Here is a 14538-nt window from a genome sequence, read left to right on the forward strand (position 1 = left end):
TCCACAATAAGGACATGGACAGCAGCAAGAACCTCAATAAAAGTTCCAAACTAAAAAAAAAAAAAAAAAAAGTTTTGCCTGGATTAGGGATAGATAGAACAAACACCTTCTATGCCCCCTTGTGATGGGTAGGTCCCTCTCATTGCTCCCTGTGATAAGTAGCGCCCCCTGAGATGGGTAGGTCTCCCTTGTTGCACCCTGGGATATGTAGTGTCCCCTGAGATGGGTAGGTCCCTCTCGTTGCCCCCTGGGATGGGTAGGTCCCTCTCGTTGCCCCCTGGGATGGGTAGGTCTCCCTCGTTGCCCCCTGGGATAAGTAGTGTCCCCTGAGATGGGTAGGTCCTTCTAGTTGCCCCCCTGGGGTGGGTAGGCACCTCTCGTTGATCCCTGTGATAAGTAGTGCCCCCTGGGATGGGCAGGTCTCCCTCGTTGCCCCCTGGGATTGACAAGACCCCCTTGTTGCCCCCTGGGATAAGTAGTGTCCCCTGGGATGGGTAGGTCCCTCTCGTTGCCCCCTTGGATGGGTAGGTCTCTCTTGTTGCCCCCTGGGATGGGTAGTGTCCCCTGGGATGGGTAGGTCCCCCTTGTTGCCCCCTGGGATGGATAGGTTGCCTGGCATGGGTAGGTGCCCCTCATTGCCCCCTGGCATGGGTAGGTGCCCCTCATTGCCCCCCTGGGACGGGTAGGTGCCCCTCATTGCCCCCTCATTCCCCCCCCCTGGGATGGGTAGGTGCCCCTTGTTGCCCCCTGGGATGGGTAGGTCCCCCTGGGATGGTTAGGTCCCCCTTGTTGTCCCCCTGGGATGGGTAGGTCTCCCTCATTGCCCCCTGGGATGTAGGTCCCCCCTCATTGCCCCCTGGGATGTAGGTCCCCCCTCATTGCCCCCCGGGATGGGTAGGTGCCCCCTCATTGCCCCCCGGGACGGGTAGGTGCCCCCTCATTGCCCCCTGGGATGGGTAGGTCCCCCTCATTGCCCCCTGGGATGGGTAGGTCCCCCTCGTTGTCCCCCTGGGATGGGTAGGTGCACCCTCATTGCCCCCTGGGATGGGTAGGTGCCCCCTCATTGCCCCCTGGGATGGGTAGGTGCCCCCTCATTGCCCCCTGGGATGGGTAGGTGCCCCCCTCATTGCCCCCTGGGATAGGTAGGTGCCCCCCTCATTGCCCCCTGGGATGGGTAGGTCCCCCCTCATTGCCCCCTGGGATGGGTAGGTGCCCCCTGGGATGGGTAGGTGCCCCTGTGCTGAGCAGAGAACTGACCTGAGCCGCCTTGGTGGAGACGGAGAGCAGCGCATGGCTGGAGTACCTGGTCTGTCCGTCCCCGCTCAGCCCCGCAGCCCGGCTCAGTACTTCCACCTGGCGGCTGAGTTTGTCCACCTGTTCCCGCAGCCTCCGGTTCTCGCTCTGCAGGTCGGTGACAGACCGGGAGAGGGGCCCCGCCAGGCGCAGCACGTCCTCCAGCTGCCTCTCCACCCCGCGCCTGAACTCCTCCATCTCGGCTTGGAGTCCCTGCACGGTCCCCCGGAGCGGACATTCCCTCTCCTCCTCCTCCGAAACACTCCTGCTGCACATCGGCCACACCGACACCTCCACCCCGGGATCCATGCTGGCGGCGAGCGGGGCTTCTAACTGACTTCAGCGAGCGGCGACCATCGTCCAGTCAGTGACCTTGTCCGGTGTGATTGTCAGCTCACTTCCGCTGTGTACAGGTGTACCGGACCGGTGTGTGTGAGTGGGGGAGGGACGGCCGCTCCACAGGTGACATCCACCGCACAGAGGAATGTGATGGAGCTGTCACCGAGATCAGCCCGGGTCACTATGAGCGGCTCCTCCGCCGACACTCCGCTGGAAGGAGATGCTCAGGCGGGGGAGGGATCCAGGAGGGGGAGGGGGACTTCTTATGGGTTACCACCCCGGCCAAAATAAATATACTCCTTAACTACAGACACCGGGCTTCGTACTCCTCTCTGCATGCTACACCCTATATAGGTACTACTCACCCCCCTCCTACCTCCATAGGTACTACTCACCCCCTCCTACCTCCATAGGTACTACTCACCCCTCCCCTACCTCCATAGGTACTACTCACCCCCCTCCTACCTCCATAGGTACTACTCACCCCCTCCTACCTCCATAGGTGCTACTCACACCTCCCCTACCTCCATAGGTACTACTCACCCCCTCCTACCTCCATAGGTACTACTCACACCCCTCCTACCTCCATAGGTACTACTCACACCCCTCCTACCTCCATAGGTACTACTCACCTCCCCCTACCTCCATAGGTACTACTCACACCTCCCCTACCTCCATAGGTACTACTCACCCCCCCCCTACCTCCATAGGTACTACTCACGCCTCCCCTACCTCCATAGGTACTACTCACACCTCCCCTACCTCCATAGGTACTCACACCTCCCCTACCTCCATAGGTGCTACTCACCTCCCCCTACCTCCATAGGTACTACTCACCTCCCCCTACCTTCATAGGTACTACTCATACCTCTCATAACTCCATAGGTGCTACTCACACCTCCCCCTACCTCCATAGGTACTACTTGCCTCCCCCTACCTTCATGGGTGCTACTCACACCTACTCATACCTCCATAGGTACTACTCACACCTCCCCTACCTCCATAGGTACTACTCTCACCTTCCCCTACCTCCATAGGTACTACTCACACCTCCCCTACCTCCATAGGTACTACTCACCTCCCCCTACCTCCATAGGTACTACTCACCCCCCTACCTCCATAGGTACTACTCACCCCCCTACCTCCATAGGTACTACTCACACCTCCCCTACCTCCATAGGTACGACTCACACCTCTCCTACCTCCATAGGTACTACTCACACCTCCCCCTACCTCCAAAGGTACTACTCACCCCCCCATCCTACCTCCATAGGTGCTACTCACACCTCCCCCTACCTCCATATGTGCTCACACCTCCTCCTATCTCCCTAGGTAGTACTACTGACACCTTCTCTTACCTCCATAGGTAGTACTCCTCACACCTCCTACCTCCATAGGTGCTACTCACACCTCCTCCATATGTGCTCACACCTCCCCCTACCTCCATAGGTGCTCACACCTCCTATCTCCATAGGTAGTACTACTCACACCTCCTCCTACCCCCATAGGTGCTACTCACACCTTCCCCTACCTCCATAAGTGCTCACACCTCCTCCTACCTCCATAGGTGCTCACACCTCCCCCTACATCCATAGGTGCTCACACCTCCCCCTACCTCCATAGGTGCTCACACCTCCTCCTACCTCCATAGGTACTCATACATCTTATCTATTCCACAAAAGGAGAGGCTCTGGGCTTCATACTCCTCTCCACATACATCTCCTACCTTCAAGATTACTCATACACCATCTTACCTTCATATGTACTCATACATCCTCCTACCTCCATAGGTACTCATGCACCCTTCTACTTTCATAGTTGTTGCTACCTCCTTCAACCTTCAAAGCTACTCATGCATCCTCCTACCTCCATAGGTATCCACACATCCTCTAACCTCTATAGGTGCTCATACACCCTCCTGCCTTAACAGATATTCATACATACACCTACCTGCATAGGTACTCATACGTTCTCCTACCTTCATGAATACTCATGCACCCTTCTACCTGCATAGGTACTCCCATGTCCTCCTACCTTTACAGGTACTCCCCTGTCCTCCTGTCTTCACAGGAACTCATGCATCCTTCTGTCTTCACAGGTACTCACACACTCTCCTGTCTTCACAGGTACTCACACTCTCCTGTCTTCACAGGTACTCCCCTGTCCTCCTGTCTTCACAGGTACTCACACACTCTCCTGTCTTCACAGGTACTCACACTCTCCTGTCTTCACAGGTACTCATGCATCCTTCTGTCTTCATAGGTACTCACACACTCTCCTGTCTTCACAGGTACTCATGCATCCTTCTGTCTACACAGGTACTCACACATCCTCCTGTTTTCACGGGTACTCGTGCATCCTCCTGTCTACAAAGGTACTTACACATCATCCTGTATTCACAGGTAATCACACATCCTCTTACCTTCACAGTTTTCACATGTTCTCTAACTTCCATATGTGCTCATAAGCCCTCATGCCTTCACAGGTACTCATATAGCCTACTACCTCCATAGGTAATCGTGCACCCTACTTCCTTCACAGGTACTCATAAATCCTTCTACCTTCATAGGTACTCATGCACCCACCTTCTTCCAAAGATGCTCCATGCATTTTCCTACTTTTATAAAGTAACTGCCCATTTATCCTCCTACCTTCATAGGTGTTCATGCATCCTTCTACCTCCACAGGCAACCATGCACCCCCCTACCTTCACAGGTACTCACATACACTCCTACGTTCACAAGTAATCACACGTTCTACCTTCACAAGTACTTACATCCTCAGACCTCAATAGGTGCTCAAATGCCCTCCTGCCTTGGTAGATACTCATACATACTCCTATCACCATAGGTGCTCATACGTTTTCCTACCTCCATGAATACTTATGCACCCTTCTACCTTCATAGGTACTCAAACACCCCCTACCTTCATAAGAGCTCACTGTCTGCAATGAAGAAATACACAGATAGCTGGGACTATCTGCAGACACAATGAAAAAATATATGACATGTACAGAGGATGTGTGCAGACATAACTCATTAACCTTCTCCCAGTGACTCCTGTCTGTGTCATTGGGATTGAAGTAGTATCTGTCAATCATTTACTCAGCACTGATAGGTAGAGGAAATGTAATAATTGACACAACCTAAAGTAGTAGCTTCATTGTAGCAGATCTCGCTGGTGGCAATGTAAACACATTCAGTGTACTATGTCCCTTTGTTAAATGCAAGGCATCAAGCCTCTATTACACATAACACATCATGTATTTCCAAACCCCTCTAATGTACCCTTTACAGCTTTTTTCTACACTCAGTGCCTTACCCCTTTGTATTACACAGTGGTTTTCATTTATGTTACATCCAGTGCTACTCATTGCCTCATGTCTTCCTGTTACACACAGTACTCCATATCTCTGTATTACATGCAGTTTCCTATGTCTTTACATTATACACAATTTCTACACTTCTTTATTATACTCAGTGCTTTACAGCTTTCTATTGCATGCAGTTGCTTTCATCTTTATCTCTACTACATCTACATTCAGTTGCACACATTACTTCATGCCCCCTTATACCTCACAGTGACGTTTACTTCTGTATTACATACAGTGCCTTGTGTTTCTGTTACACACAATGTCCTACACCTCTTCTATTAGTGCCGGTTCACACTACCGCAACTTGGGATCCGACTTGTGCTGTCCCAAATCGCACAGCATGAGAAATTCAATTGAAGTGAATGAGAGCCGTCTTAATGAACGATACTGAAGTCTCTCCGACTTCAGAAAAGGTTCCTGTACTACTTCAAGGCGACTTCTAGGCAACTTGTACCCATTGATTTCAATGGAATTTGCCTCCAAGTCTGATCTCTGTCTTAACTAAAGCCACTTCAGCTGGGAATAAGGATGGCCAAAAAGTTAGATTTTTTTTTAAACTAGGCAACGGGAGGGGGGGGGGGGGTCCAGAGATAGAGATAGTCAGTGTGGAACATATTCAAGAGGGTAGTATTAGGGGCATTAGTGGTAGGGTAACCAAAGCACATAAACCCAAGGTAAGTAGAGTAGCAGGTCCTAGTTGCAATCTTGGAACACCCAAGAGGATAGTATGTGACCGGTCAAAATATATTAATGCAGTAAAGTGTTTGTTCACCAATGCCAGAAGTCTGACAAGCAAAATAGGTGAGTTGGAAGCTCTGGTGCATCAGGAGAGCAATGATGTAATCGGTATTGCTGAAACTTGGCTTCATTCCTCACATGACTGGGCTATTAATATTTCTGGCTATGCACTCTTTCGGAAAGACAGGGTAAAAACTAAAGGTGGCGGGGTCTGTCTCTATGTGAGAAGTGACCTCAAAGCAAGCGTGAAAGAGGACCTGGTTGATGGAGAGTGTGATGAGGCTGAAGCATTATGGGTGGAACTGCATACAGATGTGCATAGTTCAAAGTTAATCATTGGAGTTTGTTATAGACCACCCAATGTTAATGAGGAGGTGGAGACTCAGCTCCTTGCACAGATAGAAAGGGCTATTGGGGAACTGGAGAAAGTGCAGAGAAGGGCAACCAAACTGATAAGAGGCATGGAGGAACTCAGCTATGAGGAAAGATTAGACGAGGAACTGAATTTATTCACTCTTGAGAAGAGGAGATTAAGGGGGGATATGATCAACATGTACAAATATATAAGCGGTTCATATAGTAAACTTGGTGTTGAGTTATTCACTTTAGGTCAACACTGAGGACAAGGGGGCACTCTTTATGTCTAGAGGAAAAGAGATTTCACCTCCAAATACGGAATGGTTTCTTCACAGTAATGCCGCGTACACACCATCACTTTATGTGATGAAAAAAAACGAACTTTTTTGTGAAGTAAAAAACAACGTTTTTGAAACTTCAATTTTCAAAAACGACGTTGCCTACACACCATTGTTTTTTCACAATGCTCTAGCAAAGCGCGGTTACGTTCAGCACTTTTTTCCATTGAAGATCGCTTTATAACTAGCTTCTGAGCATGCGCGGGTTTAAAAACTTTGTTTTTGCTACACACAGTGATTTTTTGTGAAACCAAAAACGACGTTTTGAAAAACGACACAAAAAATTGAAGCATGCTTTAATTTTTTTTTCCGTTTTTCACAAGACATAAAACAACGTTTCCCCCACACACGGTCATTTAAATTGACGTTTTTAAAAACGTCGTTTTTTTCATCACATAAAGTGATGGTGTGTACGCGGCATAAGGGCCCTTTCACACTGGTGCGTTTTTGCCGCGTTTTCGCAGTAAAAAGAGCGCTATTAAAACGCTCATAAAACGCTCCCCATGCCCCTCCATTGAAATGAATTAAAAACCACTGTAAAAACGCTGTTTTTACCGCGATTTTACCACGTTTTTAATTCAATTCAATGGAGAGGGGCATGGGGAGCGTTTTAATAGCGCTATTTTTACCGCAAAAACGCAGCAAAAACGCACCAGTGTGAAAGGGCCCTAAGAGCTGTGAAAATGTGGAATGGACTCCCTGCAGAGGTGGTTCTGGCCAGCTCAGTAAAGTGCTTTAAGAAAGGCCTTGATACTTTCCTAAATGTACATAATATAACTGGGTACTGAAATTTATAGGTAAAGTTGATCCGGGGAATATCCGATTGCCTCCCGGGGGATCAGGAAGGAATTATTTCCCCTGCTGTAGCAAATTGGATCATGCTTTGCTGTTTTTTTTTTGCCTTCCTCTGGATCAACTGTAGGTATAGAATTGGGTATATGTGATTGTACGATACTATTATTTTATTTCTTATGGTTGAACTTGATGGACTTGTGTCTTTTTTCAACCTGACTAACTATGTAACTTTACAGGAAGAGAAAATAGTTTACTCAGGCAAACCCCTCCCTCCCACAGAGCTGATTATTCTGTGATTGGCCACAGCCAAAGTCTCCTGGAGGCAACTTTAAGTCGCATCAAATGCTGCCCCAGTGTGCATCCCCCGCCTGGCACTTACCTGTCTCGGGTCACAGCGCTGTCCTCCACGCTCCGAGTCCTCGATGTCTTCTCTCGTCCTCTTCCCATCCTCTGCTATGATATCACAGCGCCTGTGGCCTCAACCAATCAGGTGACAGCTAACCAGACCCAAGCACCTGATTGGCTGAGAGGCGAGTCAGTGTTAAGGAAGCCCAAGGCTCTAATCAGGCGCTTCCAAAAACACCCCCGTTGCTGTAATTCAGATGCCCGGTGCCCGACAAGGGGCCAGACACCTGAATATGTAATGCATGAATCTATCTATTGTGAGAGAGGGGTGACAGGAGAGAGGGGATGGTGCTCCTGCGCCCTTTATGGACGCACCGCCAATGCCTTGGACCCCTACATCACTACTGAGTCCTGTAGTGATTAAGGGGTCAGAGGATGGAACCACAGCGTACAGTGGGGGACAGAGGCATCTGACTATCAAAGAAGTGCTGAATGCCGAAGAACTCACCGAGGCTGCAGTGCTGGAACTCATCTTTACTTTCCAGTTAACTTGACAGGGTCTTTTAAAACTAAAACTAGAAACATAAATTAGCTTATAATTTGTGATGTTTAAACAAGAACCTTTTCTCAGATACGTAAGCAGTAATTCTCATTTTAATTGGCTTTCCCCTGTTAAGACCAGCTTCTGTGTAATGTATTAAGCATGTTGTAAGAGTTACAACTGTTATTGTTCAAAAAGATATCTGCCAATATAGGAAATCTGGCAGTTTCGGTCCGTCAGTGAGATTTGCTTCCATGCTAAATTCAGCAGCAAGTCTACTTCTGTTTTGTCCTGTAAATGGTCATATGGAAGTTTGTAATGTGAAAACACACAGCAGTGCTGCCTGCTTCCAGTTCTGTATGGATCCTTGGCTTTACAGTAAACTAGTGTTTGTTGTGGGCACAAGGCAGATCAGTGGTGTATGGAACAAATGTTTCAAATGACTTCCATACTTCTGCAATCATTACTATAAAATCAGGGGCCATATATCTGCTCTATATATGATATTGATAAGTGCATCGACTAAACTGAACTATATGCTCCAATGGGAAGAGGATTTACAGGAAACCCTTGATCTGGAGAAGTGGCATGCGATATCGGAAACCGCTTCTCGATCACTCATCAATACCTTGATAATAGAGGCTAATTATAGGGTTTTGTTAAGATGGTATATGGTGCCGGCTAGACTGGCCACCTTTGTGCATGGAGCTACCTCCAAATGTTTTAGAGGCTGTGGCCAGGTTGGAACCACCTACCACATTTGGTGGACGTGCCTTAACCACTTGCCCACCAGGTAAATTCTGGCACTTCTCTCCTTCATGTGAAAATCACAATTTTTTTGCTAGAAAATTAATCAGAACCCCCAAACATTATATATTTTTTTTTAGCAGACATCCTAGGGAATAAAATGGCAGTCATTGCAATACTTTTTGTCACACCGTATTTGCGCAGCGGTCTTACAAGCGCACTTTTTTTGGATAAAAATCACTTTTTTGAATTAAAAAATAAGACAACAATACATTTTGCCCAATTTTTTTATATATTGTGAAAGATAATGTTACGCCGAGTAAAATGATACCCAACATGTCACGCTTAAAAATTGCGCCCGCTCGTGGCATGGCGTCAAACTTTTACCCTTAAAAATCTCGATAGGCGACGTTTAAAAAATTCTACAGGTTGCATTTTTTGAGTTGCAGAGTAGGTCTAGGGCTAGAATTATTGCTCTCACTCTAACGATCGCGGCGATACCTCACTTGTGTGGTTTGAATACCGTTTTCATATGCGGGCGCTACTCGCGTATGCGTTTGCTTCTGCGCGCGAGCTCGTCGGGACGGGGCGCTTTAAAAAAATTTTTTTTGGTTTTCTTATTTATTTTTATTTAGTTTTATAATTTTTTACACTGAAAAAAAAAAAAAAAAAAAATTGATCACTTTTATTCCTATTACAAGGAATGTAAACATCCCTTGTAATAGAAAAAAGCATGACAGGTCCTCTTAAATATGAGATCTGGGGTCAAAAAGACCTCAGATCTCATAATTAGACTTAAATGCAAAAAAAAAAATTAAAAAAAAAAAATGTCATTTTTTCAAATGACAAAAAAAAAAATGTTTCTTTAAGAGGCTGGGCGGGACTGACGTTTTGACGTCACTTCCGCCCAGCAGAGCTAGGAGGACGGGTGAAGGAGATTTCTCCTTCAGTCCCGTCCCCGCTCAGCTGCCGGACACATCGGATCCCCTCCGCCGCTACCGACGGCTCCGGTAAGCGGCGGAGGGCGCGGGAGAGCGGCGGGAGGGGGGGGGCCCCTCTCCCGCCACCGATAACGGCGATCTCGCGGCGAATCCGCCGCGGAGACCGCCGTTATCGTGTACACCACCGCCCCCTGAAAAGATGAATATCTCGGTTGTGGCAGCAGCTGCTGCCGTTATCGAGATATTCAACTTTAAAAAGGAGGACGTCTTTTTGACATGGGGCGGTGGTCAAGAGGTTAAGGTCGGAAGGTTCTGGATCAGGGTTTACAATTTTATTTACACTCTTACCCAGTTAAATTTAATTAAATCGGCAAAACAAGCTCTTCTGGGAGACAGGGTTGCGGAAGCCTCTAATGCCGCGTACACACGATCACTTTTTGTGATGGAAAAAAAATGTCATTTTTTATCATGAAAAAAAATGACATTTCATGTTGCCCACACACCATCATTTTTGAAAAATGATGAACAAAGCGACTGCACTCTATAGGGGAAGTTCTATTTGCCTTGAGGCTGCTTTTAGCTGGTTACTTGTTAGTAAAAGACGATTCGTGCTTTTTTGTCTGTTACAGCGTGATGAATGTGCTTACTCCATTATGAATGGCAGTTTTACCTCCCATCTCATAACTTGCTTCTGGGCATGTGCGGGTTTAAAACGTAATTTTTGCCCACACACGATCATTTTTTATGACACAAAAAATGACATTATAAAAAATGACATAAAAAATTGAAGCATGTTCTAATTTTTTTTTGGTCGTTTTTCAGAAGACAAAAAATTATGTGTTGCCCACACATGATCATTTTAAATGTCATTTTATTTCATCACAAAAAGTGATCGTGTGTACAGGGCATTAGGCCCAAAGGCGGCTGCTCACTTTCATTTTTATTAGGGTTGTCCCGATACCACTTTTTTGAGACCGAATACAAGTACCGATACTTTTTTTCAAGTACTTGCCGATACCGAATACCGATACTTTTTTTTAATGTCATGTGACAGTGGTGTTTTGTTTTTTTACACTATTTTTTTTTGTACTATTTTTTTTTCTACAGTCATTGTTTCTTTATTTTTTTTAGAGGGGGAGGGGTAGTGTTTTTTATTTATTGTTTTTTTTAATTATTATTATTATTATTATTTCCCTTTTAATTTTTTTAATTATTTATTGCAATTTTTTTTTATCAGCCCTGTTGGGGGGGCTTTGGTGAGATATCAGGGGTCTTAACAGACCTCTGACATCTCAACTTTAAGACAGAGAAAAGAGACTAAGGACACAGATTCCCCAGTCCCTTTCTCTGCAGCCTCAGATGAAATGAATAGAGAGAAGTTTCTCTCCATTCATAAACTGAAGCATCATAAACACAGTTTACGATGCTCAGTTATGTGAATGGACAGAGTTAGTGATCACTGACACTGTCCATTCGGAAAAGGTAGGAGCCGGGTTTAGCGGCTCCTACCTCCGCTCTCCATCCTGACAAATTGAGGGGGGAGAGCGGCACAGAGGGGGGGGGACAAGAACGCACGGGGGGAGAGCGGCACGGAGGGGGATAAGAACGCACGGGGGGAGAGCGGCACGGAGGGGGACAAGAACGCATGGAGGGGGACAAGAACGCACGTGGGGAGAGCGGCACGGAGGGGGACAAGAAAGCACGGGGGAGAGCGGCAATGAGAGGGAGAAGACAGCACGGGGGGAGAGCGGCAATGAGAGGGAGAAGACAGCACGGGGGGAGAGCGGCACGGAGAAGACTTGTAACTCCCCCCACCACCCGATACCTGACTGCCCAGGTAGCGGGTGAAGCATTGGAGCATTTCAGCCGAGTACAAGTACTCTGGAAATGCTCGGTATCGGTACCAATACTAGTATCGGTATCGGGACATCCCTAATTTTTATATCAGAAAAAATTACCATAGCCAGAAATTGGCGATCCACTACCCTGCCATTTGACCAGCTTAAAAGGAAATTGTCTTGGCTGATGTTGAATGAAAGATTGAGACGGCACTAGTCCAGGACAAAATGAAGTTATTCCATTAAAGCGGGGGTTCACCCTAAAAAAACATTTTTTTTTCTAGCATGCCATCAAGCATACTAGCGCGATCTACAATACGCCTTTCTTTTATTTTTTAGCGCCGTACTTACGGTTTACCGCCGTAGTGAAGTTTCAGACTCCCCGCAGGGAATGGGCGTTCCTATGCACAGGGAAGATGATTGACGGCCGGCTATTGCACGTCACGCTGCCCGAAGATAGCCGAAATAGGACTTGCCTCTTCAAGGCGCTTGCGCAGTCAGCTCCGATGTCTGTGCGCAGGCGCCGTATACCAAAAGCTCATTTGGCTGTACTTCTCCGGTGGATCACAGGGGTATGGTTCATTCTGCACTCCTGTGACCCGTTTTCAGCTTGCTATCTGCTGACGTCACAGAGCCGGTCCAGGCTTGGGTAAGATCGCAACAATGAAGTCAGGATCTGCCTACATGCCTGGATCGGCACCCGGCTCAGCCTTTCAGGAAGCCACTGAGAGCCTGAGCCGGCTGTATTGTACTAAGCGATCTGTTGTATTTAATGGCTCAAGTCTCAAGCCCTGTACACATGGGCCAGAATCTCGTCTGGAAAAAACTGTTGTTTTTCCTGACGAGATTCTTGGCAAGAATATCTTGCTGCCCGAGTGTACAGACACTCCTTTCAAAAGAACCACGGTTCTTTTGAAAGGCAAGAACCCGGTGACGTCACATTCGATGCCATCGCCGCCATCTTGCTGCACCCTACCTATGTCTAGGAAGCTACCGCAAATGCGTCAAAATCATTTCGAGCATGCGTGGGTTTCCACGGCGTCAGGTAAATATACACACTTTTGGGTTTTTCATCAGGAAAACACTGCTGAGAATCACAACGAGAAAATAGAGAACATGTTCTCTATATTTCTTGTTGAGATTTTAGGCAGTTTTCTTGACGAGAAGTTTTCTTCCTGGTTCTTAGCTGATTTACCCATGCTTGGGTTACTAATAAACCCGTTAAATTGCTACACTCCCAGCACGTCACGGTTTGCATACATTTTGCTATCACGGAAGCTGTAGTGCACCCTGAGCCATTTTGTTCATCGTTGAACAATAGAATATGATAACTGCAGTATTAAATTTCTAATTAAATGAAAGAACGATCTCTGTTAAAAAAAAAATGAAAGAACGCATTCTATTTTTAAGAACTGTTTTTTTTTCTCCTTCTCTTTCTTCCTTATATAGGTTTTTGTCATATTGTTGTTTTGCTGTTTTCAAATTAGGCAGAGACCCAAAAGTCTGCTATCACTTATACTATAAAACATGGAATATGATTTTTGGACTTTGTGTGACCAACTAAAAATAGATTGTCGCTTTGGCTATATCTCTTGGTATGCACGCTACTGTTTCTTTCTTGTTTGTCTGTACGAAAAGTTGTTTAAAGCGGGGGTTCACCCAAAAAAAAAAAAAAAATATTTTACACTTTAGATCAGGGATAAGCAATTAGCGGACCTCCAGCTGTTGCCAAACTACAAGTCCCATCATGCCTCTGCCTCTGGGTGTCATGCTTGATGCTGCCAGAGTCTCGCTATGCCTCATGGGACTTGTAGTTTGGCAACATCTGGAGGTCCGCTAATTGCTTATCCCTGCTTTAGATCAACCATAGTAACGTCATTTAAATTCGGCGTATTTTTTCTTTTGTTGCTCTGTACATACCTTTATAATCTGTGTTTCTCCAGGGCTTCCGGGTTCCGATGACTGCAGGACTGGGCGTTCCTATCCTTTCGTTGGATGATTGACGGCTTGTGAAACAGGTGACCTGTCGCACAACGAGCGTCACCAGATGTCGGGAAATAGCCGAGCTGCAAGTCGGGACTATACGGCGCCTGCGCAGTCAGCTCTACACGGCGGGCGCAGGCGCCGTATAGTGCCGACTCTTAGCTCGGGTATTTCCGGAAATCTGGTGACGCGCGTTGTGCGACAGATCACCTGTTTCACAAGCCGTCAATCATCCAACGAGAGGATAGGAAAGCCCAGTCCCGCAAGCATCGGAAGCCTGAGGCAGGGATAGGAACGCCCAGTCCCGGAGTCATCAGAATGCGGAAGCCCTGGACCAAATCAGAATATAAAGGTAAGTACGAAGTAAAAAAAAAAAACTTGCCAAAAGTTAATGCCCTTACTATGCTGCCTCTAGTGTTAAAAAATAGTTTTTAGGGTGAACCTCCACTTTAAAATAAAATAAAGAATGTTTAAAAAAAAGAAGAAGTAAATAAAAATGCATAGCGCCTGTAATCAGTAGGAGGAGCACTAGTGCCACAGCATTGGTGTTAGTGGGAGGAAAATTACCCCATCCTTGGTGTCATTGGAAGGAATAGTGCTGCATCGTTGGTGTCAATGGGAGGAATGGAACCTCATTTCAGTGGGAGTAATATTGCCCCAAGGGCCAGATAAATGCAAGCAGAGGGCCACATGCAGGCCACAGGCTGCAGTTTGGAGATCACTGCTTTAGAACGAAGATAATGATGTTTCAAGTTTGTACCTCTAGGAATAACACAGCAGGTTTCATTTTTTATTTCTGTAACATATTAGAAATAGTACACTGATGTCAGCTGTGAAAAATAATCAGATTTAACACTCCAACTTGTTTTGTTACATCTGATTTTTTCATAAATAAGCAATAGAGAAGAAG

The 14538-nt window shown here is 46.8% G+C and overlaps 1 protein-coding gene across 2 annotated transcripts in view; it reads right to left on the reverse strand.

Annotated features, from left to right (window-relative positions):
• SMTNL2 (smoothelin like 2) overlaps positions 1 to 1860 on the reverse strand; it is a 149238-nt gene extending 147378 nt beyond the window's left edge. The window contains exon 1 of one of the 2 annotated variants that reach the window (XM_040338344.1): positions 1258 to 1860. In XM_040338344.1, the coding sequence (XP_040194278.1) occupies positions 1258 to 1602 (345 nt within the window). In that variant the 5' untranslated portion in view covers positions 1603 to 1860. The remainder of the gene's footprint in view (positions 1 to 1257) is intronic. The other variant, XM_040338346.1, reaches the window with a different exon arrangement.
• Positions 1861 to 14538: the final 12678 nt, after the last annotated feature.

The sequence above is a fragment of the Rana temporaria genome, chromosome 2 (assembly GCF_905171775.1).
Source record: "Rana temporaria chromosome 2, aRanTem1.1, whole genome shotgun sequence".
Taxonomy (NCBI): Eukaryota; Metazoa; Chordata; class Amphibia; order Anura; family Ranidae; genus Rana; species Rana temporaria.